Raw genomic sequence first — 27,488 nt, 5'->3', positions numbered from 1 at the left:
TGCCGGAAGGCAGGGCGGGGTTTATGATCTTGGGACCACTGTGATTGGCTGTTGCAGTGGTCACATGAGCGTAAAGCTCCCAATCGCAAGTAGCGATCGGGAGCTTTCCGTTAGCCACAAGTAACTGTGCCAGGAGCCTGCATGGGGCGCAGTCCCGGCACAGTATTTACACTAATTCATGCAAATATGCAGCTCAGTACCAAGGCCCACCTGCCCAGAGGTCGCATATTTGCATGCGCCTGGTGTCAAGGGGTTAAGGGTCTGATAGGGACTGTTTGGGGAACCCCAGGCTTTTTTTCTTGATTTTTGCGGGGAGTTGTCCATACCAGACCTCAAGAGCCCGGTGTGAATTTTTTTGGGAGGACCCAGTGGCTTTTTTTTTTACACTATACCCACTGTGTTTTTACATTCACACCTCATTCAGTCAGAATTTCTGGCTCACAGCTGAATGTGTCAGGTAGGGATGAGTTACTGGTTGTTAGGATGCCAGCGAGTGCCGCCACCCTGACAACCAGGAGCCCTGAGCAGGAAACTGTCACATTTAGCAGTGGAAATAATATCTATGGTAAATTGTTCACTTCAGTCTTTGTTTGGCTGTGCACACAGGATTCATCATGGACTGTGCTCAGATCTCCCTCAATATTTCCCCACTGGTCGAATGTTCTTAGCCTATAGTGTTAACCTATTTTCTCCATTGGTGAATGTTCTGTAACTCTTATGGTTGAATGTTCTTATGGATATTTTCCTTTTAGGACTGAATGTTAGGGGGTGTTACATTCGCCTGGAAAAAAGCAAAAAAAATAGAAACTGGCACACATACTACAAATATTATGGGTATTATTTGTGACATTTGCGTGAATGATGAGACATTCGCAAAGCAATTTTTTTTATAAATAGACCCCTAAGAATCCTCAGGGGATGCAGAGGGTTCTGTTTTTCCTATTGTAAAACAGAGATTCTAAAGTGGTAATAATGAAGGCAGATCCACCCTCTCCCCCAGTCAGAAAGGGCACAGCAAAGCCAACATCCCTTCCTTCAATATTGAAAATCTTCACAATGAGTACAAAACTGGAGTTTTTCTTCTTCTTTGCGCTCACAGTTTTCTATACTGACCCAATGTTATTAACACAAAGTTCCAGTTCAACACATGTGGTTGCCCTTGCAGAGGCTTTTCAACAAATATTCATCGGCCTCCTGTCTCACACTGTCAGCACCATGGCTGTGACCTCAATGCTTAGGCCTTTTTCTGTCTCCCTCAATCATCTCCCACAAACTCAATGTACACACCTAGCAGCTCCAAGCTACACTGGCTCCCACCTGTCTCCTATGGGGAGCCCCCCTGACTCCTGGGCAGGGACCTCCTCTGTCCATTGTGGTGGAGCCATGAACCATAGTCGTATCTCTAATAAAAGCACTGCCCAATCCGTGTGTTGGTTGTTGACAAAACCAGGATTGGAGACTTTATCCCTTCCAAGTCTCTACAAAGTCTCTGGAGCTGGTATTTCGTTTGTTTCTTCTGGGGTGTAGTCAGCTTATCCACTGATCATCAAATTTTCATCTAGCCCATCCCGGCTTGTCCCTGGTTTCACTGCTAAATGCCATGACCACAGTGAAGTCATGCTGCTCCTCAATTCTCCATTTTTTTTTACTGGTTTTGACCTCCAGACTTCTGTCCCCTGACCCATATAGGACCACCCTTCAACCTGGTCCATCTTTACCTCATTGTGGTCATGGTCACCGATCCAGCTTGTCCCTCGTTTCCTGAATTACTGCTGCGTGCCATGACCACCTTGAAGTCATGCTGCTCCTCACTTCTCTTTTTTTTTTTTTTTCCTGGTTCTGACCTCCTGACTTCTGTCCCCTGACTCATATACAGTATGACCATCCTTCAACCTGGTCCATCTTTACCTCATTGTGGTCAGGGCTTTTTTTCAGCTGGAACTTGGTGGAACTCACCTCTGGCTCAGACCCTCTGCTCTCTGCTCATCACCATCACTTGTAAACACAGAAGTCCGGCTTCTCTGTTTACAAGTGATAGCTCGTCTTCTAAAGACTCCCACAGATCTGATCTCCTGAGGAGCTCCCACTGAGTGAAGGATGGGGAAAAGGTAGATGCAGGTGTTCAGGGTGAAGTGTGGATGTCAACACCCCCACTGGATGATCTCCCTGCAAGTGAGAAAGATGGGGCGAACTACAGTGTGAGGGAGGATACTAGAGCCGGCTGGGTGCTTCAGCTTAACACCGCATCAAAAGTTGGGCATGTGGAAGATGGTGCAGCTTTTAAGGAGGGTGGAGAATAAGGCGCTGGGGGGGGTGAAAGGCAGAGGTTTAGACCTGAAGAGGGGTGAAAGTGAGATGTGGAGGAGGGATGCAGAAATAAACAGCTGTGGAAGAAGGCTCAGCTCTTAACTCCGTGTAGCTCACCCCCAAACTCTGCCCTCTGTACGTAATGCACTTATTTAATGTTTAAGGAATTTAATGATCTTTAAGACCCGCCCATTTTGAAATTTGACCACACTCGCTATTTGATGGAGGGTGTGTGTGGGGGAGCAGGGGATTTCGGGGGTCGTGGTTGAGTTCATGCACCCATTTTCAGAGAAAAAAAGGCCTGATTGTGGCCATGGTAACCCATCCAGCTTGTGCCTGGTTTTCCTGATTCACTGCAGTTTGCCCTGACCTCCCTCCATGCATTCAAACTAGTTTGCATTTTTATTTATCTAGTTCTGACCTCCTGACTTCTGTCCCATGGCCCAACTATATGACCATCCTTCCACCTGATCCATCTATACCTTATTGTGGTCATTGTTACCTAACCAGCTACTATAATCTGATACATCAGTACAAAAAAATGGAATACCTGGACACAAATTGGCCAAATATAACCAATTGACCAATACTGGAAACTTTTCATGAGTTTTTGTTACTCAAATGATCACAATAGCATAAACTTGAAACATTGTTACGGGTTTTATTATTTCATTCTCTATGTCTAAATTATACAAGCCATCTCTTTCCATCATAAATTTCTGCACCAAGACTGTAAATTACTCAGCCTCCATTTCTTTTTACCCTTTAGATCTATTACATTTATAATATGTCATATCCTCAAAAACATTGAGGATATATTCATTAATATTCATGTATGATCAGTAATGGGAAGTCTCTCTGCAACCAGCAGTCCACTTCCTCAGGAGAAACTTCCACTTCCTCATGAGATAGAAGGTTAGCATCTTTAATATGAACAATAGATGAAGCACACTTTTCAAATTCTACTTCTTACACCAGTTTCAAGAAATCATATCAACAATATTCATAGACTTACTCAGTATAGCACAACGCTTTATGGATCCAAAACCGCATCATTTAACCTCTTTCCGCCTAAAGATAAAACAAATGTTAATGCCTAAGCACAATTTTGCAACTTTGGTATTAGTAAAACTGTACATATTGTCACAACTACTTTGTGTATCTGGGCGGATTATACTGTGTTTTTTTCAGGACAGCTTGGGCTCTCATTTGGTGGTAAATGGTAACAGATATCTCCTAATGTTTTATTATCAAAGGAAAACTGACCCAAATTAGTAAAGAAAATCTTTTTTTTTTTTTTTATTTTAGCTGTAAATTTTTTGCTTCACCATAATATAACACCAAAGACCCATCCAAAAATAAATTCTCCTGCTCCTGATGATCACAGCAAAAATACCACAAAAGTGTGTTAGTTGTTGTTTGTACCTGTAGTACATCCCAGAAATAATTTATATGCATTTTTTTTTTTACCTGCCTAAAACACACTGACACTGATACTAATTAATTTTTTTTTTTAATTCTATCCAAAATATGCAGATCGTTACCTTTGACTCTAACTTTGACCCTAACTATGCCAAACCTTGATCTTGTTTTATTCCTTTATTTTTGTTTCTTTATATTTTCTTCCTTGTTTTCTTTTTAATTTTATATATATATATATATATATATATATATATATATATATATACACATACATACATATATATATATAATTTTATTTTTTTAACCACATACTTGTTTACCCAGGTGTGCGTAGCCTACTGCATTAGGGTGTGTACCCTAAAGCTTCCTGTGGATTCCTGTTCATTCACAAACTGAACCATAGTAAACAGAGTTTACTATGTTTCAGATATGAATGGACACAGTGAGCGAGTGTGTCCACTGTCTTCATTTAGAAAAGGAAGGTGCTGGTAAATTACACATTTTTCAACCTGAAACATCCCCCACAGCAGCCGGGGGGGGGAGAGGGAAGCTAGCAGAGCAGCACTGCAGGGCGGGAGGGCCAACGGGGGGGGAGCCAGCCCAGGCAGTAGGGGGAATCGTAACTGAACATAGTGTGACTAGGGTGTGCCCAGGCACACCTAGCACACACCCCTGTACACGCCTATGCTTGTTTGTGTATCTTCTTCTCCTGCAAGAAAAAAAAGATGTATCTTCCTCTTCATTCAGAAGAGGAAGTTAACACAGGGGTGGGCTCACAGTGACTGATCACTATGATAGACAATCGGAGGCTATCACAGTGATCAGGTGACCTGGAACTGGGAGTCCTGGGACCTGATCATTAGCATTAGTAAGGGACCCAAGGCTCTTGGCAAGAGCCCGGTCTCTGTGCTGGGGGCACGCTGTGTGGTCTGCTCCCAGCACAAAGAGAGAGATATGCATATATGCGGTTCCACGGAAATAGACCCACTTCCTGTGAAGCTGAATAAATGCGTAGGGTTGGTAAGAAGGGGTTAAAACCATAAAGTCTAAAGTGTCCAGTCAGCACCCTTCCCCCATGAGATCAAGGCTCAGGTACCTTGATGACTTTTTCATGATATGGATGGAATGGTGACCAACATCAAATGGAGGAATTCATGTTTATGCTTTAACACATTAAATCTTGGAATGTGCAGCGAGGGCAACACCCTCAGAACCCTAAAGCACTCAACTTTCTTCAGATCCTCTAATGGTAAGGATGGATTTTCTGCCTGGCAATCACAAGATGTAGAATAGTAAGAAAGCCGAGCAGAGCCAAGGACACCAATGAGTGCAGAAGGATCTTCCAGATAGCAGGCGGTGAAATGGGGAAAGACGGGTCTTGGTTATGCAGCAAGTCAGCCAAAAGCATAGAATCAGCGAAAGTCCATGACCAAGGCAAACAATAACAATATGAGGCCAATACCAAGCCAAGGAACACTAGATAAGGATTATGAAAAAAAGGGTTAAATCCAATTGATGAGGAACAAGTGCATAGCTCAATAAGGCAAATGATGACTGCATAGGTGCTGGGAAAGACAGATACTGTAGTGTTAGCTGAGTTTGATAACAGAAGTATGGCCAACACCACCTCAACAATGAGTCCTCATTTCAGATCCTGACAGTACCATGGCACCCAGCAGTAAGTCTCCATCCCCCACTTAGCCAAAGCTTTTCCTAGCACTCCGTACGCACCTTGACCACCACAGTCATTCTAATAGTATTTTGAGTCTTTTTAATATTATTATTATTATACAAGATTTATATAGCACCAACAGTTTGTGCAAAGCTTTACAACATGAGGGCAGACAGTGCAGTTATAGTTAATGTGTGTGAATGCGCTACTCATATATCTACACCACTCACAATGTTATATTCCTTTTTCTAATATAGTGTCAAAGAAAAATGTTTTACATCATGCGACAATATCCCCTAAATATTCCAATAGCCATCTCCTGTATAAAAATCACAAAAAAACCTGCAAAAAAAAAAACAAAACCATAAATCAAATTAACTGACATGTGCATTATACATTTCAAAGTCCCAAAAATAAGGATCCAAAATCTTCTACCAATTGCTGTGACTGTGTTCTTATCGTGCTCCTGTGTCTCTTCTATTCATATTTGACATTGTGATACACCACCACCTTATAGATTGGCCACTCACCAGATACTTGTTAAATGATGCGCCTTTGGTTCATTCATGGGATAACCACTCCACCTTAGTATCACTCCACCTTAGTATCACTCCTCACCGGCTATGCTTTAGTTTTCCTCATGTAAAGTATATAGATAAACGATCATTGCGCAGTGCGTTTAAAACTTTTATTAAATAAAAACCAAAAAAAGGTGTACACTCACATTTAAAAGTCGGCACTAAGCTAATCCAGCAGTTAAGGACGGGTGTTGAACGGTTCCGTGGTCCGCCTGTGTGCGGTTGTGTGACCTCCGCGTTTGGCTTGCGGTCCAGCCCTCGCTCCCGTTCGTGTTTCCTCCCGCTACGGACATTTCCGCTCACCTGGTCCGAAAATCTCCCAGCAGCCTCTACGCGTTTCGCATCATTGTATGCGTCATCAGGAAGCTCAGTGCAGTTACAATACAATTCAATATAGGAGGAGTCAGAGGGCCCTGATCGTTAGAGCTTACAATCTAGGAGGGAGGGTCAAGTGATATGAAAGGTAATAGCGTGGGGGGATGGGCTGATGGAAAAAATTAAAGTACAGTTGATAGGTGGAGGCTGGATAAGCTTCTCTTTAGAGAAAGGTTTTCAAGGATCACCTAAAAGTGGACAGAGTAGGAGATAGACATTTTGGGGTAGGGAGCAATTTTTGTCATGTGAATGGTTTTAGTTTTAGTCATATTTTAGTCGACTAAAATAGCGTTAGTTGAGTCGACTCAAATATTTAAATCAACAAAATTAACACTGGTAGGGAGTTCCATAGGATTGTAAAATAAAAATATTACAAATAGTTTGATGTGTAATAAATACATATCATGGTTTGGAAGATTTATTGATTTTGTTGGCTTCCACTGGGAATCAAAGAAATCTAATTTTTCCCAATTGGGTCTCAGATAATAATAATAGATCATACATGGAGGACAATGGTGAGAGAGCGGAATGAATACGATAAGAAGAGGGTTCCACAGACCTATCATGAGTGATGGTAGAAGATATTGGTAATCGTTGCTATAAATGTTATTTATAGAAGGTATTGGTAATCGTTGCTGTAAATAACAATGGTGACCAGAAATGAGACTTTCGAGGTTTGTGAAATGCCCCCCCCCCACCCATCATAATAGGAAACCACAGGCCAGCTCAGCACAGACAAGACAAAAATAGATTTAAAAACAATATGGTGACAGCGCTGTCCTGTAAACGGTCACTGCTGCAGCTGACACACTATTGGACAGGGGAGGCTGTACAATAAGTCTTGCTACCCTATAATGGCTGCTGAAATACTGTAGTTCAGTTCCTAGGTTGGGGGAAATGGGTGAATGATGGTAAAATATGAAATTGGTTCCTTTCTTCTTTATCCTTTCAGGCTCTGTGCAGAATGAAGAAGAGGTCACATATGCGGCTGTGAAGAACAAGCCAGAAGGAAAGAAGAAGAAGACAAAATCTAACCTGACCCAGCAAGGTGAAGTCTCCATTCTTGTATTCTCTATGTGGTGAAGGTTCATTCTCTTTTGTAGAATAAGTCAGGTGCAAATATCTGAAATGAGTCAATTTTTCCCCAGATGAGTAGAGAGAAGGAGAAAAGGAGAAATGTGAAGCCACAAGAGAGATCCTTCTAAGAGCAGTGTTCAGTTGTACATATATGGAAAGTATAGTAGACACTTTGTATACCCACATTTATAAGGTTGCTTGATACTCCTCCTAAAGCAGTGGTTCTCAACTCCTGTCCTCGGGACCCACTAACAGGCCAGGTTTGCAAGATAGCTGAAATACATCACAGGTGATATCAATTGCTGCTTGGTGATTGCAGTATTCTAGTCTGCATCTCCCCCAAGGTAATGCTTAAAATCTGGCCTTTTAGTGGGTCCTGAGGACAGGTATTGAGAACCACTGCCCTAGAGTCAAGCAACCCTTTTACCACATGTGGATAATATGACTGTCTCCATGCAGAGTGGGGTTGTTGCACTCGATGACCATTGAGGTCTTCGGGAGATTCTTGCACTGTGCTAGCCTCTGATCACATCCAGTGAAAAAATGGTAGAGGATGAGACGCCTACATGGAACTAATCTGTGGTCAGCAGAGGCGCCCATTAGCACCTTCCCGCCCAGCCTATAGTACAACGACAGCCGGGCGGGAGCACTGTTGTTCTGGGAAGAAGTCATATGATGTCCTCCCAGAATGTGCCTCTCACAATGCCGCAGGGCTGTGCAATGGCGTCATCTGTCACTGGCTGTGTCTGGACACAGCCAATGACTGATCACTGCACTGGCCCACTGCCAGTGTCATGTGATCGCTGTGACCAATCCCAGAAGATCACGTGACAACTGTAAACAATGGATGGCTTCCTTTTATGCCATCCATTGTATACAATTGTGTTGCTACAGTAGCTGTGATTGGTCACAGTGATCACATGGTACTGACAGGGCCAATCATAGCCCATCTGCACCATGTGATTAGCTTTGGCTAATCACAGCTAAATACAACAAGAGACATTGAATGAACTAGTTTAATTCAGAATATAAGCAATCATAATGTGCAAAAAAAAATAAAAAATTCTGATCACTTCCCCAGAGTAGTACAGAGTAGTAAAGAGTAGCACAGAGTAGTACAGTGTTACTATGGTAACACTGTATTGCTCTGGTCACAGTTTGTTAGAAAAAAAAACTTAATAAAACGAAAAAAATTAATAAGAAAATTAAATATATATACATTTATTTATTTGTTTATTTTTTAAATTTTTTTTATTTCTTAATTTTCAAAAAACTTCAGACAAAAAATTACAACTTCATAAAACTCCCCATGCCTTACTAAATACCTTGGACTGTCTACTTTCCAAAAAGGGGTCATTTGAGGGGTATTTGTACTGTCCTGGCATTTTAGGGCCTTGAGAAATGAGTACACCGGGGATGATCAATTTTTAGAGATATATCCCATAGTTTGTGGACTCTATAGCTCTCCTACAGACTTAACGGGGTTGTAAACCCTTGTGTTTTTTCACCTTAATGCATCCTATGCAATAAGGTGAAAAAACACCTGGCAGTGACCGGCCCCCCGTTTTACTTACCTGAACCCCGTATTTCTCTTGCCGGGGACGCACTGTCCCTCTCTCCATGGTATCCCGGGTCTCTTGATTGAATAGTTTGAGAGCAGCGTGGCCATTGGCTCCCGCTACTGTCAATCAAATCCAATGATGCGGGCGCCGGGGGCAGGGCTGAGTCCAGCATTTGTGTTTATGGACGCAAGGTAACCGCAAGGAAACCCCCCTGGGGGTGCGCTTTTCCTAGGGGGTTATCTGATGCGGGCAGGAGCCGCTGGGGGACCCCAGAAGAGGAGGATCGGGGCCACTCTGTGCAAAACGAGCTGCACAGTGAAGGTAAGTATGATATGTTTGTAAAGGCTCGTTTTTTTTTTTTTTAAATAACAATCACTTTAATAATTTACACTAATTTGGGATATTTTCACCAAAGAAATGTATCAGAATACATTTTGACCTAAATTCACGAAGAAAGATTATTTACTTGCCAAATTTTTTTACCTGAACTGAAGAAAAACCTGTTTGTTTTTTTAAATTTCATTGTTTTTCATTTATCAAAAAATAAAAACCCAGTGGTGATTAAATAACACCAAAAGAAATCAGTATTTGTGTTAAAAAAAATTATAAAAATGTCATATATGAGTACAGTGTTGCATGACCGCGCAATTGTCATTCAAAGTGTGACAGAGCTGAGAGCTGACAATTGTCCTGGGCAGGAAGGGGGTAAAAGTGTCCGGTATTGAAGGAGTTAAGTAAAAAAGGTGCTTCCAAGGGGATTCTTTAGGAAGGTCAGTATCTGTTGATAGTAAAAATAATTTTTTTTAAGGAATCCATTTGGGAGCACCTTTTTTATTTACTAGGTACCTCTGCTAACCACACACTGGTTCCATGTTAGGACTTCATCCTCAATAACAAATATCTGAAATATCACATAATATCAGTAGGTATATAAAGTTGTAGTCCTAACCCCCGAAAGGATCCATTGATATGTCACAGGTTTCTAGTCCAGGAGTTGCCTTATTCTGTATTTATTGGTAAACAACTTGGATAGGGCTGCTAGCTGTGGGATACTCCAAAACACTGAACAGTAATAGGAGGACACTCTTCATTCTGCAGCTACCTCTAAGAACAGTTCCTTCTATGATAACAGCACTGGGACACTATAAGCAATGTTCCAGGCCAGGCAAGCCTTAACAATAGTGCACCAGGAGGTTAAAAGCAGCAACACTCTCCCAGATCCTGCACTCCGGCCTGTGCTTACAAGTCCTTGGGTATTTGGTTGCCTCCCTTCATTGTCAAGCAGACATTTCCTTAGTGGACTGTCCAGATCAGATCCTAGGTGAAAACCCCCTTGTTGAGCTTCTGAGGTTCTTAGCAAGTAGATCCCCCCCAGCTTTAGCATAGGTGGTGAGCTCAGGTAAATCTCAGCTGGGATGCCTGGGAGGGCAATAGCCCTCCAGGCTAGGAGCTTCTAATGCTGTGTACACACGAGTGGACTTTCCGGCAGACTTGGTCCGGCAGACCGGACTCCGTCGGACAATTCGATCGTGTGCGGGCTCCAGCGGACTTTTTTTTCCCAAAAGTCCGACGGACCTAGAAATAAAACACGTTTCAAATCTTTCCGATGGACTCGAGTCCAGTCGAAAAATCCGCTCGTCTGTATGCTAGTCCGACAGACTAAAACTGACGCTAGGGCAGCTATTGGCTACTGGCTATCCACTTTCTTATTTTAGTCCGGTCGTATGTCATCACGTACGAATCCGTTGGACTTTGGTGTGATCTTGTGTAGGCAAGTTCGTTCGTTAGGAAAGTCTGTTGGAAGTCCGCCGAAAGTCTGTCGGATAGACTGTCGGACCAGTCCGGTCGAAAAGTCCGCTCGTGTGTACGCGGCATTAGGGTAGCTCCAGGCTTCCGGCTATTTATGCTCACTCCCAGCCACCATCTGAGCACCCTTCCCCGAAGATTGGCTGAGAATACATAAATATTCTCCAGAAGGCAGGGTGAAGCAATCCAACATGCAGCCATTGAAACCCAGAACAGCCCAAAGCAATCACAAACTGCTCCACTGATTACAGAGAAACCAAAAGAACTAACTTTACATTACTTTACTAACCTAGCAACCTATTTTGGAGGATGCTACAAAGTTATGGAGTGCCTTTGTGTTGTCAGGTCCCTCAGGAATTGGAACATACAGGACCTCTGTCCTTTCTGGCACATATAACATACTGTATGGGATACTTCTGTCTGGGGATTAGTAGTCCAGCTAAGTAGCTACAATAATTTTCTGATCCTACAGGTACTGATGGCTTGAGTCCTTCAGGAGAGCTTTTCAATCCTTGGTACAGGAGAGTTATACTGGGCCACGTCTCCATAAACTGGAAAAAAAATTCAGATATTATCCATGTGACAGACCTTGCCGGAAAAGAGGCTTTTGGAGGGGACTGAATGCCAGCCTCCTGCAAACCGATTATGGTCCCTGGCATTTGGGGGGACGGTGCTCTTTGTGAGCTGTATGCCTGGGGACCCTGGAGGTGGCGTTACTTTAGATTCAGGTCCATGTCCCCCAAGACACACAGACTCTGGGGACCCTGGGTATGCCATTGTGATGGGAGTCACTAATAGGGGCACAAGGTGAATGAGAACCCCACTATGATCTGTGCTAGTCAGAGACTCAATGCTGTATATATGTGTATATAGAATGTGTACTGTTTGCTGTGCTACTTTGGGGTGGGGCTGTATTCCAATGTTCTATTGTGTTTGTCTGCCTTGGATCACAGGATGTGTATTGCTGTGAGGAAAGAGGGGGGGGATTCTTCCAGCAGCCCCCCTGTTAAGACTGTTTACTGATGAGAAGTTAAGCACACCTGACCTGTGTGTCCATTGTTATTGGACAGTTTAACCCGCCCTGTTTTCCAAGGGTGGGGGGGAAATGCTTTGGAGTGGGATCTGTATAACATGTGTTTTTTGAATAAAGATTCATTCCTGCTTGGAACCTGAAGACAGAGCCGTGTCTCGTTTTTGGGGTGGATTATTTGTATGGTTTCCTTGTTCGGCTGATTGGAGTGTTCGGTAGCTGCCTTTGTGTTTGGGTATGGAATGTCCTAAACGACTTTAACCCCTTTCATACTCGGGGTGTCGTTACACTGGTGGCAAGCAGCGGGATCATTCCCACAGCCCAGAAGGACAGCTACAAGAGGACACAGGCCAATGGAAGCACAGTATGAACGGCTAAAGCGCTCTACCCTCAAGGACTTACTGGAGAACCGGGGCCGACCGGCCAACAACCGTAAGAAGAGGGACATTATCGCAGAACTAGTCGAAATGGATAGAGCCGAAAGACCCAACATAGCCGAAAGACCCAGCATAACAGACAGGACACCCGAAGAGGCAAGTTTTGATCGGGCTGTTAAAATAAGACTGGCACATTATGGCCCTAACCCTACAGCGGAGATCATAGACTGAGTTATAGCGGCTGTGGATGCAAATTGGCTACAGCAAAGAGGTGCTGCAGCAGCGGAAGTCACAGCAGCACCAACTGAAAGGAGAAAGGTACATTTTGCTGCTTTTAAAAATTTCAATGAAGCAGAGGGGGAGATTGATGGGTACCTTGCAGATTTTGAACGGCAATGTGCCCTACACCGGGTGCCCACAGAGGAATGGGTTACCATTTTGTCTGGGAAATTGTCCGGCCGGGCCAGTGAAGCGTTCAGGGCCATCCCAGACAAGGATATTATGAACTATGGGCTGGTAAAAGAAGCACTTTTGGGCAGGTATGCCGTCACACCGGAGGCGGTTCCGAGAGACGAGCAAGCAGATTGGAGACTCATATGCCGAATGGGCATGCCGCCTACACCGCACGGCATCCCACTGGGTCGCTGGATGCCAAGCAGTATCCGGGGAAGAGGTGCTGCAGCTGTTCCTGCTGGAGCACTTCTTTGACAAGCTGTCCCCAGAAGTCAGAGAGTGGGTCCGGGACCGAAAACCTTGCACCTTGTCTGAAGCAGCTCGCCTGGCAGACGAATACACAGACGCCCACAAACTGGATAACCATGTGGTCAAGACAACAGCTCGGGTGGATTATCAATCAGCGGCACCCCCTCCGGCTGGTGCCTACAAACCACAGTTGTACCGCCCTACAGCACCACCTCCAGTGGCCACTTATTCTCGGCAGCCCAGGTTCAACTCTCAGGACTACTCATAACCCCTCAGGTGTTTCGGGTGTAAACAGCTAGGGCACAAAAAGCCAGACTGTCCGTTGAATCCAGCCAGGCAGTCCCACTCGTGGAGAAAGCCAGCAGGGGGGAATCCCTGCACATCCATGCCTGTGGCTCACTGCATTGAGGAGGAAGAACGTTGGGGCGTCCTGCACGAGGCTGATCTAGTACAAGCAGCTAACCAGGACAACCGGCAGCAACACAGGCAGACCGTCCGGGTTAATGGAAAGGTAGCCAATGGCCTACGTGATACTGGTGCCACCATGACCCTACTACGGAAGAACCTCATCCCAGAGAGCCAACACACCGGGGACACTGTAGTCGTAAGGGTAGCAGGAGGCACCATTTTCCGGCTACCTGTTGCCCGTGTTCACCTGGATTGGGGGGTTGGTTCGGGACACGTGAATGTGGGGGTGATGAAGGATTTGCCAGCGGATGTACTACTGGGGAATGATTTGGCCCCCCTCATTTCTGCTTATGCCCCGATAGGCCCCGCTGAAGCCAACCGAGTGACTACCCGTGCCCATATCCCCAACAGCATGATGGCGTGAGCCCAGTCACCCTGTCTTCTCTCCAGCAGCTGAAAAGACTACAGGGAGAAGGGCCAGTCCAGGCCTCTCCCCAACAGCGGGCGTGTTTTCCGAGAGAGGCAGAGGTTGGCTGGGTAAGTAATGATCTGTTTGGAACAATTTGTTTGGGGTACGGTGTGGATACCAGCATTAGAGGACTGGAACTACTGACTAACTTCGGAGTCAACCCGTCTGGGGTCTCCTCCTGTGTTAGTCTCCTGCCGAAAGGGGAGAAATGTGACAGACCTTGCCGGAAAAGAGGCTTTTGGAGGGGACTGAATGCCAGCCTCCTGCAAACCGATTATGGTCCCTGGCATTTGGGGGGACGGTGCTCTTTGTGAGCTGTATGCCTGGGGACCCTGGAGGTGGCGTTACTTTAGATTCAGGTCCATGTCCCCCAAGACACACAGACTCTGGGGACACTGGGTATGCCATTGTGATGGGAGTCACTAATAGGGGCACAAGGTGAATGAGAACCCCACTATGATCTGTGCTAGTCAGAGACTCAATGCTGTATATATGTGTATATAGAATGTGTACTGTTTGCTGTGCTACTTTGGGGTGGGGCTGTATTCCAATGTTCTATTGTGTTTGTCTGCCTTGGATCACAGGATGTGTATTGCTGTGAGGAAAGAGGGGGGGGATTCTTCCAGCAGCCCCCCTGTTAAGACTGTTTACTGATGAGAAGTTAAGCACACCTGACCTGTGTGTCCATTGTTATTGGACAGTTTAACCCGCCCTGTTTTCCAAGGGTGGGGGGGAAATGCTTTGGAGTGGGATCTGTATAACATGTGTTTTTTGAATAAAGATTCATTCCTGCTTGGAACCTGAAGACAGAGCCGTGTCTCGTTTTTGGGGTGGATTATTTGTATGGGTTCCTTGTTCGGCTGATTGGAGTGTTCGGTAGCTGCCTTTGTGTTTGGGTATGGAATGTCCTAAACGACTTTAACCCCTTTCATACTCGGGGTGTCGTTACAATCCAGATTTATAAGACCTCCAAATCTCCTGGGCCTTCTGATCTGTGCCCATCTTCAAGTTCATATTGCTAAAACTGAACAGATATTCACAGAAGCCTGCAAGGAGAAATTGATTCCTTTTAAAAATGCTGGTTCCTGGAACCTCCAACACCAATGCTTTCTGAGTCACTGACACAGAACAAGTATGCAAATCATGAATTTTGACTTCAGTTTGATTTCACTTGCGTCATGCTTCCTCAAACTGCTAGATTCAGAAGTGAATCCAGAGAACTAGCATGATGGCTAGGCAACCTGCATTTTCAGAAGGAAAGAACAGCAGGGTAACCTGTGTATGTCTGTAATACCAATCGTACACTAGCCATTCACATTTAAAGTTCTCTCATTTAGTCCTATGGATTGAAGGAGAGAAATCACTCCACTCTCCATCTATGGCAAATAGTGAGAATGGAGTACCTGCATCTGTATAAACACCCGAACAGTGACCTCATATAATTGAGTGCAGTCGATGTTCGGGTGACAGTTTTCCACCTGGCTGCCTTGGTGCTGACACAGCAGGGAATTGTTTGACATTTGAGCCATCTATGGCCAGCTTTATTCATGCACTAGGATTAGCAACAGAGGCTTATCATTGCTGATCACATGGTTCTGGCATTACTCTACAAACCGGTCTTGATGTTCCCTTACCTGAGACACTTGAGAACGATCTAGAATACCCAATAATTCAATAACTAGAAATGTATCTATTTTTAGTATAAAACTCATCCCTTCTTGTTTGTTCAACCACAACATCAAAGCATAGAGCCAAGTTGAGAAGATCTGAGACATGTTGTGTTTTCTGCTCCATTCCAGCTCTTTGCCTTGATTTGGTGTAAAAAGAGTTGGGAGCAGGGGGGCGTGGCTTAGCAATGGCCGAGCGAGGAAGTGTTTTCTGAGAGCTCCTAGCCTCCCCGTCCCATCCCGCTAAATTAACGGCTCTATTCGGATGACTGTGAGGCATTTATCATAAAGGTACAGGACAAGATCGACGGCTGGCGGCAACCGATCTCTTACCCCACGGAGCGGTATCCAACGATATTTCCGAAATTCTCAGAGGGTATCGCCGGGTGCCATTGTAACAGCGCCACGTGCACATTACATGGCAGAGGAAGCCACGCTGGAATTACCTGGTTCCCCTGCTCCGTCCACCGCCTCAGATTCCTATTCAGAGACACCAGCTGCCTTCCATACAGACATGGCTGGTTCGTCCCAACAGCTGAGCGGCATGCCTGATGACCTCCACGCCATCTTACAGGCCCTCCCCACCAAGTCGGACATTGAGGCCCTCCCTACCAAGTTGGACATTGAGACCCTCATCCTCCACGTTGAGGAAGCGCATAGTAGGGACATCCAGGAGGTCAAGGAGGAGTTGCACGCACTCACGGACTAAGTGGACTCCGGGGAGGCCTTGATCTCCTCCCTCACACACCGGATTTCAGCGCTGGAGTGTTCCCAGAAGTCCCAAGCAGCCATGGCCGTGGATCTGCAGCTCTATTAAGAGGACATGGAGGACCACAGCCAGCGCAACAACTTGCGGCTGTGGGGCCTCCCTGAAGCCACCGGGGTGGAGGACTTGGCGACAGTAGTGGCCATTTTCCAGAAGGTCCTGGGAATCTCTCCGCCGTCCCTAGAGCTGGATCGGGTTCATAGAACCCTCGCACCTAAACCATCGGATCCAGACAGGCCCCCGAGATGTGCTCTGTAGGATACATTACTACACCCAGAAGGAGCTCACCTCCGCAAGGCTTGGGAACACGGAGATGTGGAATTCGACGGTGCCACAATCAAGATTCCACTGGACCTTTCCAGAGCCACACTGCAGAGAAGGGCCCTGCTGAGATCAATCTTGGATCTGGCTAGACGACAGGGTTGCACTTAGTGCTGGGGATATCCCTTGGTGGTAACCTTCCGCAATATGGCTACCTCCTTCATCCTACGCTCTCCGGCGGATCTACCCGACCTCTTTGCCTTCCTGGGGGTTGAACCGTTTTGGGTTCCGAACTGGCTCACTATTATCCCTCGCCCCACGGGCCGCCCGGGTCCCTCTGTTCACCGGAATCATCAGCCTCCACGCCAGCAGTGATCCAGAAGGAGAACCCGGGCATCCTCAGTTGAAGAGACACTGTCAGGAAAAGCCCTCTTGCAGTTATCCCAGCAGATTGAGGGTTAAACCAATGCCTGTGCATAGAAGCGGCATCCGTCGCTCGCGCACGCGCACTAGCGCCAATAGCGCTAACGGGCGTACGCGCATGCGCAATAGCGCCAATAGGAACAACACTTGGCGCCAAAGATAGGCTATTTAAAGATAACTGTTCCAATGCTGCCTTGCTGTCCGGTCTACAGCGTTTCCTGAGACCCCTGCTACCTTGTTACCAGTTTTCCTGTATCCAGTACTTACTTGGCTTGTTCCTGACTTACCTGCTTGCTGCCTGCCCCGATCTTGGCTTGGACTCTGACTATTCTCTTGGTTTGCCCTTCTGTACCTGATCTGCCCACCAGTACCTTGACCCAGCTTGTCTGCACCTCCCTGCTGTCTGCAACCTGCTACAGGACTACAGTGCACCTCCCTGCTGTCTGCAACCTGCTACAGGACTACAGTGCACCTCCCTGCTGTCTGCAACCTGCTACAGGACTACAGTGCACCTCCCTGCTATCTGCATACTGCTACAATACTACAGTGCACCTCCCTGCTGTCTGCAACCTGCTACAGGACTACAGTGCACCTCCCTGCTGTCTTCATCCGGCTACGGGACTACAGTGCACCTCTCTGTTACCTGCACCCTGCTACAGTACTACAGTGCACCTCCCTGCTGTCTGCAACCTGCTACAGGACTACGGTGCACCTCCCTGCTGACTACAGGATCCTGCCTTCTACTTCAGTGTTCCAGTCAGGCACTTGTGCCCCTCTGTACTTTCGAATCCCTGTTCACACCTTCAGGGGTTCTTAAGTCGAAGGCATACGAGAGGCCGTTCTCTGCATTCCGGGCTCCACCTACCAGGTACGTGACAGACACGTGAGTCATGATCACCCTGTTTAACACCAGTCCATTTCTAAGACTGCACACAGACTACTTTGTTTACCCCTCATTTGATTGTTCTGACTGTTCCCCAATGCCGAAGCTCCGGTGACACCCATGTTGCCCGCTTATCCCTGGCAGCTGACACCATCCTGAACTGGTTTCTGGGTTCTCTCCCCCCTCCACCCAATGCCTTTTATCTATGGCTGTTATCGGATCCTACTGACCTAGCGGGTCCCTGGTCCGTAGACTTTACAATGTGGGACCCCGCTCTTGCTGGACCAGTTATGGAAACCCATGCGGGCAACAGTGGGGGGAACTTCTGAAGCACCCATTTATTATGAAACTCACACATCCTGCTCAACCCTGCATGGGGTATGCTGCACTCTACTATGTCTTACAGATCTCCAGATATCAAAGGCATACCATCATATCAGACTGTACGTGCATAACTGTTTCTTGTGGTAGATGCACAAGCTCTGCAGATACTTTGTGTTTTTTTTTTTTATCTTTATTGAGAACTACCTGCTATTATTATCTACTGCTTTATGATGTCTCCCCCTGCCGTCCCGTCTGCCTTGGTCGGGGTGTTGGTCCCCGCCCTTTTCCGGGTCACGCTGGACACGTTTTTTGGGTGTGTGCCGGGTGGGGGGGTGTGGCCCCCCCCTGAGTGCGATGTCTCCCCTGGGATACCCGTGGGTTGTCTGGAGATGTACTGTTGGAGGGAGCGCTCTCACATGATACTACTACCAGGATGTGGGGTGGATTTGGGGGGGTGCTATGGCCCACAGACATCAGAGGTGGTGGTCCTCTATGCGATACCCGCCAGAGGTGCAGGGGCCGACTTTGCGGTGTAGGCTCAGCGCCCTGCATGGGAGAACATTAATTAGGGGTCGAGACATCCCTGTCCTATACCTGAGGAGGATGGGGCGGATTTCCTGCATCTAACATCATTCTGTACATTTTAACATAAAAAAAAAAAGAAAAAAAAAAAACAGGAGTATTTGCTGTGTATTATGATATCTAATGTGCATAAACAGGAAACTCATCAGAAGGCGGGGCCAGATGCACGCTCGTTTCCTTGTTTGGATTCCTGGCGTCCTGTGTGTTTTTGCCCCCGAGATTTACTCTGACAGTCAGCCTCCCTTCCTGAATATACTTGGGTATGTGCAATTTTTTTTTTTTATGTTAAAATGTACAGAATGATGTTAGATGCAGGAAATATGTTCAATGCACTCATTTCTAATTACGCTATTTCATGTTTTGTTATGTAGTGTAAAATCCTCCTACAATTTGCCCTTGATGAAGGGACTCCTTTAGCAGTCCCGAAACGCGTAGGCTCAGGTGGACGACTACATGAATACACATTTGGTTCGCTCATCAGTATATTCCTGATTTTATTGTTAATTGACCATTCTATGTGATTGTAACAGATTTTTCCTTATACGTATTTTTTTGTATATTTGTACCAATAAAATTGCTTTTAATTACTCCGTTGCCTTCAAAGTCCCACCATTCCATGAGGGGTTATTTCCTTTTCTCCTTACGTCAGGGATCCTTCTTGATGACTTGACCCTAGCTGAAGCCCGACACAAACATGCCCAAACTCCCTCTTTGGAGGCAGAGATCCTGCTATTAACGCAAAAAAATCACTGATTTAATGCAGTTCCGAGCTAAAGCATATACAGATTTAATGCAGTTTTATTTAATTTAATTTATTTAATGCATTTTAATGCAGTTCCGAGCTAAAGCTAAATAGAGATCTGTAGGCGGGTCTCATCTGAATCAGGTAACAAGTGTGGTAAACTTCTGGCCAGATCCCTGAGAGAGCAAGTCCTCACAAATTATATTATATGCGGTCAGAAGATCACTCTCCCACAAAATATAACAGGGGAATTTAAAGACTTTTAATGCGTCGCTATACAACCTCCCAACGTCATTCCCCCCACAATCCCAGATAGAGGACTACTTGACCAAATCTGACATGCCCAAGCTGTCCACTGAAATAAGCAAACTACTTGACAAACCCATCACCATAGAGGAGATACAGTCTGCAATAGAGGCCACTAAGCTAGGGAAAGCCCCTGCCCAGATTGACTGACCGCTCAATATTATAAAACTCTACTGCCATCCCTCGGGAACTTTATTCACAAATTCTTCAACTCATTGGGTTCCAACACTACATTCCCTCGCGACACTCTCTCGGCACACATCGCAGCGATCCTCAAGGAAGGAAAGGACCCTACCGCATGCGGACACTTTAGGCCAATTTCACTACTCAACACGGATCTCAAAATCTTTACGAAACTGTTGTCCTCTAGGATCCAACTTTATCTTCCATCCCTGATCCATTTAGATCAAGTTGGATTTGTCCCAACCAGGGAGGCTAGGGACAACACAATTAAACCTCCTACACATGGTCAATAAGAATAAGACTCCCTGTGTCTTTCTAAGTACAGAAGCGGAGAAGGCCTTTGACAGGGTGAACTGGCAATTCATGTCTTCCATTCTGAAGCATAAAGGATTGGGCAAAATCATGCTACATTGGATAAACTCGATTTACGCTGAAGCTTCAGCTTGTGTCCATGTCAATGGGGTTCTGTCAAATTACTTTGAGATCAGGAAAGGAACACATCAGGGTTGTCCATTATCCCCACTTCTTTTCGCCCTGTCACTGGAACCATTTCTATGTACTGTACGCGCCAACCCGGACATCGCTGGAGTGATTATGGGAGACTCACAGCAGAAGATTGCCGCGTACGCGGACGACATGCTGTTCTCACTTACTAATCTAGTAATCTCCCTTCCAAACCTTCTGCGAGAATTTTCTTCCTAAATTTCTCTACCTCTTACAAGCCCTCCTGATCCAAAATCCCCTATAGCTATTTTGTTCAGACCAGAGCTCTGTTTTTTGACTTTATATGGGCACATAAAATGCCTAGACTCCACAGACGACTACTTATGCTACCCAAACTGTATGGAGGCCTAGCAGTACCGGACCTCTGTAAATACCACCAAGCAACTCATTTAGCCAGACTTATTGATTGGAACCATCACCAGTCCACTAAATTATGGCCCCGACTGGAACAATTTCAGTGTAGCATACCCCTGAAAAGAGCTCCCTGGTTCTACTTACTACCAAGAGACATGAAAAACCACCCCCTGATAGGCACGACCACGCGAACCTGCTCGTCCATCCTCACACGATCCTGCCTTGCGACACCTGACTCCTCGCTTTGCCCAATATTGGGAACCCCAAAGTTTTCCCCCGGATACACGGATCCCATCTTTTGTTCCCTGAGGAGCTCTGGTTACTTTCAAGCTTCCCATTACTTCGTGAACGGCAAATGGCTGTCCGCGACCAAACTCAAGAAACCAGACGGACTGATCTGTTTGGATTATTGGAGAGCTCTCCAACTTAGTCATTTTCTCAAATCAATACCTCCCCTGGGAATCCCGATCAACACTTAACTACTTAGGAGACCTACTGCTCAGAGGAGGGCGTCATGTCACATACCTTATCTTCCGCTTATCAACTGTTGGTTACACCAGTGTTTCTCAACTCCAGTCCTCAAGGCGCCCCAACAGGTCATGTTTTCAGGCTTACCATTATTTTGCACAGGTGATTTGATCAGTTTCACTGCCTTAGTATTTACCACAGTTGTTTCACCTGTGAGAAATCCTGAAAACATGACCTGTTGGGGCACCTTGAGGACTGGAGTTGAGAAACACTGGGTTACACCACCAGATGGCCATCAACTACAATGCCTCGATGCGTGGGAAAGGGACATGCAATGTACCTTCACAACGCGTCAAAAACAAAATATTCTTCACTTCACATACAAATCTTCAATATTCACGAAGACACAAGAGACTAACTACAAAATCGTCACTAGATGGTACCATACCCCCACAAAACTACAAAAGATTTTCCCCTCTACCTCGGATCGCTGCTGGAGATGTCAGGGAGATCGGGGTACGATCCTCCACTTCTTCTGGACATGCCCCATTTTGGCGCATTTCTGGAAGACCATATAGCACACAATTCAGAAGTTCACTGAGCGCACAATCTTGGCTGATCCAGCCTTCTTCCTACTCCATGCCTCTAACATTTTATGTAAGACCTACAAAAAATCATTGATCTGTCACTTGATGCTGCCAAGTCATGCATTCCCTTATGTTAAAAATCCACACAATCTCCAACCATTAGCCTGTGGTTTAGGAAGGTGGAAGACATTAAAAAAATGGAGGATCTAATCATCAAAATGAACAGTTCACCAAAACATGGTCCATTTGGAAGATGTTTATCTTCTTGGGTGAGGGTCGGGCCCATTTGGAAGGTGACACACCAAATAAATCAGCCTCATTATAGATTAACAGAAGATCGGAGAAGTACGCTGATGCCAACTGACCAAGTAGGCTTGTGCTCGTAACTCGAGATGTGAGGGTGCACTGCCTGCATGTGCCCCAATTCTCCTCCATCTCCCCCCTTATCTTCGTACCCCTCCCCCCTCTTTCATCTCTTCCCCCCTGTCTTTCTCTTTCTTTTACCTTTCTCTCTGTTTCTATATGACCGGGTATACGGGGACCTATGGGTTCCCCCATAGGCCCACACTGTTCTGCTCCTCTATTATACTTGAAAACGGGGACGGGATCCACGGAACCGTCCAGGGTTCCAAGAAGACCTTCAGAAGTAAGATACTCTCTGTTCCGGCAGGGGAAGGGTTGGACTGCAATTATTAAGTTTTTTTAACTTGGAGACGCTAGTTGTTTCAGATAGGTATAATTGATGGTCCAGGTGTACTTAGACACCCTGTCTTTGTCATGTTATGTAGTTCAACTCTCCCTACTAGGGATGAGCTTCGAGTTCGAGTCGAACTCATGTTCGACTCGAACATTGGCTGTTCGCAAGTTCCCCCGAACAGCGAACAATTTGGGGTGTTCGCGGCAAATTCGAATGCTGCGGAACACCCTTTAAAAGTCTATGGGAGAAATCAAAAGTGCTAATTTTAAAGGCTTATATGCAAGTTATTGTCATAAAAAGTGTTTGGGGACCTGGGTCCTGCCCCAGGGGACATGGATCAATGCAAAAAAATTTTTTAAAAACGGCCGTTTTTTCAGGAGCAGTGATTTTAATAATGCTTAAAGTCAAACAATAAAAGTGTAATATCCCTTTAAATTTCGTACCTGGGGGGTGTCTATAGTATGCCTGTAAAGGGGCGCATGTTTCCTGTGTTTAGAACAGTCTGACAGCAAAATGACATTTGGAAGGAAAAAACTCATTTAAAACTACCCGCGGCTATTGCATTGCCGACAATACACATAGAAGTTCATTGATAAAACACGGCATGGGAATTCCCCACAGGGAAACCCCGAACCAAAATTAAAATAAAAAAAATGACGTGGGGGGGTCCCCCTAAATTCCATACCAGGCCCTTCAGGTCTGGTATGGATATTAAGGGGAACCCCGGCCAAAATTAAAAAAAAAAAGACGTGGGGTTCCCCCTAAATTCCATACCAGACCCTTCAGGTCTGGTATGGATTTTAAGGGGAACCCCGCGCCAAAAAAAAAAAAAAAAACGGCGTGGGGTTCCCCCAAAAATCCATACCAGACCCTTATCCGAGCACGCAACCTGGCAGGCCGCAGGAAAAGAGGGGGGGACGAGAGTGCGGCCCCCCCCTCCTGAACCGTACCAGGCCACATGCCCTCAACATTGGGAGGGTGCTTTGGGGTAGCCCCCCAAAACACCTTGTCCCCATGTTGATGAGGACAAGGGCCTCATCCCCACAACCCTGGCTGGTGGTTGTGGGGGTCTGCGGGCGGGGGGCTTATCGGAATCTGGAAGCCCCCTTTAACAAGGGGGCCCCCAGATCCCGCCCCCCCCTGTGTGAAATGGTAAGGGGGTACTTACCCCTACCATTTCACTAAAAAAGTGTCAAAATAGTTAAAAATGACAAGAGACCGTTTTTGACAATTCCTTTATTTAAATGCTTCTTCTTTCTTCCTTCATCTTCTTCTTCTTCTGGTTCTTCTGGCTCTTCTGGTTCTTCCTCCGGCGTTCTCGTCCAGCATCTCCTCCGCGGCGTCTTCTATCTTCTTCTCCTCGGGCCGCTCCGCACCCATGGCATTGAGGGGAGGCTCCCGCTCTTCTCTTCATCTTCTTCTTCATCCTCTTCTCTTCTTCCTTCTTCTTTTCTTCTCTTCTTCTCTTCTTAATTTTCTTATCCGGGCCGCTCCGCATCCATGCTGTGGCATGGAGGGAGGCTCCCGCTGTGTGACAGCGTCTCCTCATCTGACGGTTCTTAAATAACGGGGGGCGGGGCCACCCGGTGACCCCGCCCCCTCTGACGCACGGTGACTTGACGGGACTTCCCTGTGACGTCACGGGGAATGCCACAGGGAAGTCCCGTCATGTCCCGTGCGTCAGAGGGGGCGGGGTCACCGGGTGGCCCCGCCCCCCGTTATTTAAGAACCGTCAGATGAGGAGACGCCGTCACACAACGGGAGCCTCCCTCCATGCCACAGCATGGATGCGGAGCGGCCCGGATAAGAAAATTAAGAAGAGAAGAAGAAAGAAGAGAAGAGGATGAAGAAGAAGATGAAGAGAAGAGCGGGAGCCTCCCCTCAATGCCATGGGTGCGGAGCGGCCCGAGGAGAAGAAGATAGAAGACGCCGCGGAGGAGATGCTGGACGAGAACGCCGGAGGAAGAACCAGAAGAGCCAGAAGAACCAGAAGAAGAAGAAGATGAAGGAAGATAGAAGAAGCATTTAAATAAAGGAATTGTCAAAAACTGTCTCTTGTCATTTTTAACTATTTTGACACTTTTTTAGTGAAATGGTAGGGGTAAGTACCCCCTTACCATTTCACACAGGGGGGGAGCCGGGATCTGGGGGTCCCCTTGTTAAAGGGGGCTTCCAGATTCCGATAAGCCCCCCGCCCGCAGACCCCCACAACCACCGGCCACGGTTGTGGGGATGAGGCCCTTGTCCTCATCAACATGGGGACAAGGTGTTTTGGGGGGCTACCCCAAAGCACCCTCCCAATGTTGAGGGCATGTGGCCTGGTATGGTTCAGGAGGGGGGGGGCCGCACTCTCGTCCCCCCCTCTTTTCCTGCGGCCTGCCAGGTTGCGTGCTCGGATAAGGGTCTGGTATGGATTTTTGGGGGAACCCCACGCGGTTTTTTTTTTTTTTTTTTTTTTGGCGCGGGGTTCCCCTTAAAATCCATACCAGACCTGAAGGGTCTGGTATGGAATTTAGGGGGAACCCCACGTCATTTTTTTTTTAAATTTTGGCCGGGGATCCCCTTAATATCCATACCAGACCTGAAGGGCCTGGAATGGAATTTAGGGGGACCCCCCCACATCATTTTTTTTTTTTTAATTTTGGTTCGGGGTTTCCCTGTGGGGAATTCCCATGCCGTTTTTATCAATGAACTTCTATGTGTATTGTCGGCAATGCAATAGCCGCGGGTAGTTTTAAATGAGTTTTTTCCTTCCAAATGTCATTTTGCTGTCAGACTGTTCTAAACACAGGAAACATGCGCCCCTTTACAGGCATACTATAGACACCCCCCAGGTACGAAATTTAAAGGGATATTACACTTTTATTGTTTGACTTTAAGCATTATTAAAATCACTGCTCCTGAAAAAACGTCCGTTTTTAAAAAATTTTTTTGCATTGATCCATGTCCCCTGGGGCAGGACCCAGGTCCCCAAACATTTTTTACGACAATAACTTGCATATAAGCCTTTAAAATTAGCACTTTTGATTATTCATGTTCGTGTCTTATAGACTTTAACGGTGTTCGCGTGTTCGAGCAAACTTTTTTCCTGTTCGCATGTTCTGGTGCGAACCGAACAGGGGGGTGTTCGGCTCATCCCTACTCCCTACACCATTGTATCTTTTTCTTATGATAATGAATGATGTTGTATTCCATGTATCTTTGCCCTTTTAATAAATAAAAGATTTGTAAAAAAAAAAAGAGTTAGGAATGAAGATTTTTATACTACAGATAGAGGATTTATTATATAATGTCCTAATGACTAAGACACAGTTGGGTTGTAATATGGAAAAAAAGATTTAGACTGCAATGTACCCCAGCAGCTCATAACAGAGGAAGATTTCTATTCATGAACTCAGGAAGGCTGGTAGTGGTGGTGATTATTCGTTTTTATGGGTGAGCTGCCCAACTCCAGTCAAATTGTTTTATTTTGGTTTGAATGAAGTTGGAGAGATTCAGAGCCTTTGTCAAGTTTTTATTACCTTCTGTGTCCTTGCTGGGAAAAATTCCCCTGACTTCCTGTAAGGAAAAGAATTGATGAAGAATCTCTGCAATTGGGACATGGACAACAAAAAAAAACATTTTCAGTAGAGCAGTGAATGTGGAAAATGTCTACCAAATGTTTTATCACTATGTGTGTCTTCCTGTCCCCTGCTTCTCAAGAAGTGAATGAAAATCTCCCTAATGGGGCCACCGACAGAAATAGATAACCCCTTCTCCACTTCATCCAAAACTTAAAAGATAAGTTCATCATTAGTAACATGTTACATGGTACACCCGCAACCACTCTACCCTTCTCAACCCCCCATAACAGTGGGTTGGGGTTCTTCTCCCCACTGATGAGCACCCTTGTAGTTCATTCACATTGCCTCAATCTTTGTAACTGAAAGCCTATATGGAGGTACAGGCAAGGGTGCTGGAGGGAGAGTGTGCAGGACTTTGACATTGCACCCATGATCTTCTAATCAAAGGTGCAATGTTCCTCAAAGCTCCTGCTACCTCAAAGACTAACCACTTAGCCAGCTGCTGACCCCTCTGACAGCACTGGTGGAGTCACACAACTGGACAGAGGAAGTGTTCCCATTACTGTTGGTCACCATGGGGTACATCACTTGGTGGTTGTTGAGGTAGCTGGACCTCTTGAACTGTAGTTTTCAATTACCCAACAAAAACGAGATGTTCTGTGATATATCTCTAGTGGTTCCTCATTGTGTGTTGGTATCTTAGTCTCTCCACAGCCAGATGTCTCCGATCCCACATACACATCGGTTAACAAACCAAGGAAAGAGAAGAACAAGAATCCTGCCACGACAGAGAAAGGTAGCGCTTTCGTATAAATATAACATGAACATATACAATGGAATGTAATAACGGGGGTTGAGGGATGGACATCTCCAACAGAACAACACTCATCTTCCTAACAGTGTTCCTTCTTTGTACCTGTTGGGGAAAGATTTACTTTCTGTCTGAGAAACACAGCAGGGAGTAAAGGAAATCCTCTCCTAGATGGCTTGTCAACAGAACAGGTGTCAACATTTGAAGATTTCCTCTCTATTCAGGTTTTAATGACAGCAGGAACATTTTAGTTTTCCCATCATTTTCTTTTTTGTCCCAGAAGCAAAAAATGGAGAGTAAATACCAGTAATAAGAACCTAACAGGCATTCTAACTCTTCTGCTCCCATGAAAAACTAAAAAAAAGACATTCTGATGGAGTTCCAATTATAGAAAGCCATGGGAACAAAATCATAACTGCCTGGCCATCAAGCTGACCCTCTGGCATCAATACCCATCTGTATTTTTGTTGTAGATCAGTGACTCAAAGTAGAAAAGCCAACTGGTCAGCAATGGCAGCTCAATGTTTCTCTGATTAAAAGTTCACGTTAAACTATCATCCATCATACAACCAATTCCTTTGG

The 27,488-nt window shown here is 45.8% G+C and overlaps 1 protein-coding gene across 3 annotated transcripts in view; it reads left to right on the top strand.

The window, feature by feature from the left end:
• LOC141123223 (uncharacterized) overlaps positions 1–27,488 on the top strand; it is an 89,757-nt gene that overhangs the window by 11,319 nt on the left and 50,950 nt on the right. For all 3 annotated transcript variants that reach the window (XM_073612040.1, XM_073612039.1, XM_073612038.1), the window contains exons 2-3: positions 7,307–7,402; positions 26,799–26,891. In XM_073612040.1, coding sequence (XP_073468141.1) covers positions 7,307–7,402; positions 26,799–26,891 — 189 coding nt within the window. The remainder of the gene's footprint in view (positions 1–7,306; positions 7,403–26,798; positions 26,892–27,488) is intronic.

The sequence above is a fragment of the Aquarana catesbeiana genome, linkage group LG01 (genome assembly GCF_042186555.1).
Source record: "Aquarana catesbeiana isolate 2022-GZ linkage group LG01, ASM4218655v1, whole genome shotgun sequence".
NCBI classification, from domain to species: Eukaryota; Metazoa; Chordata; class Amphibia; order Anura; family Ranidae; genus Aquarana; species Aquarana catesbeiana.
Note: the sequence above shows the minus strand (reverse complement) of the source record. Positions and strands in the feature narration are given on the sequence as shown.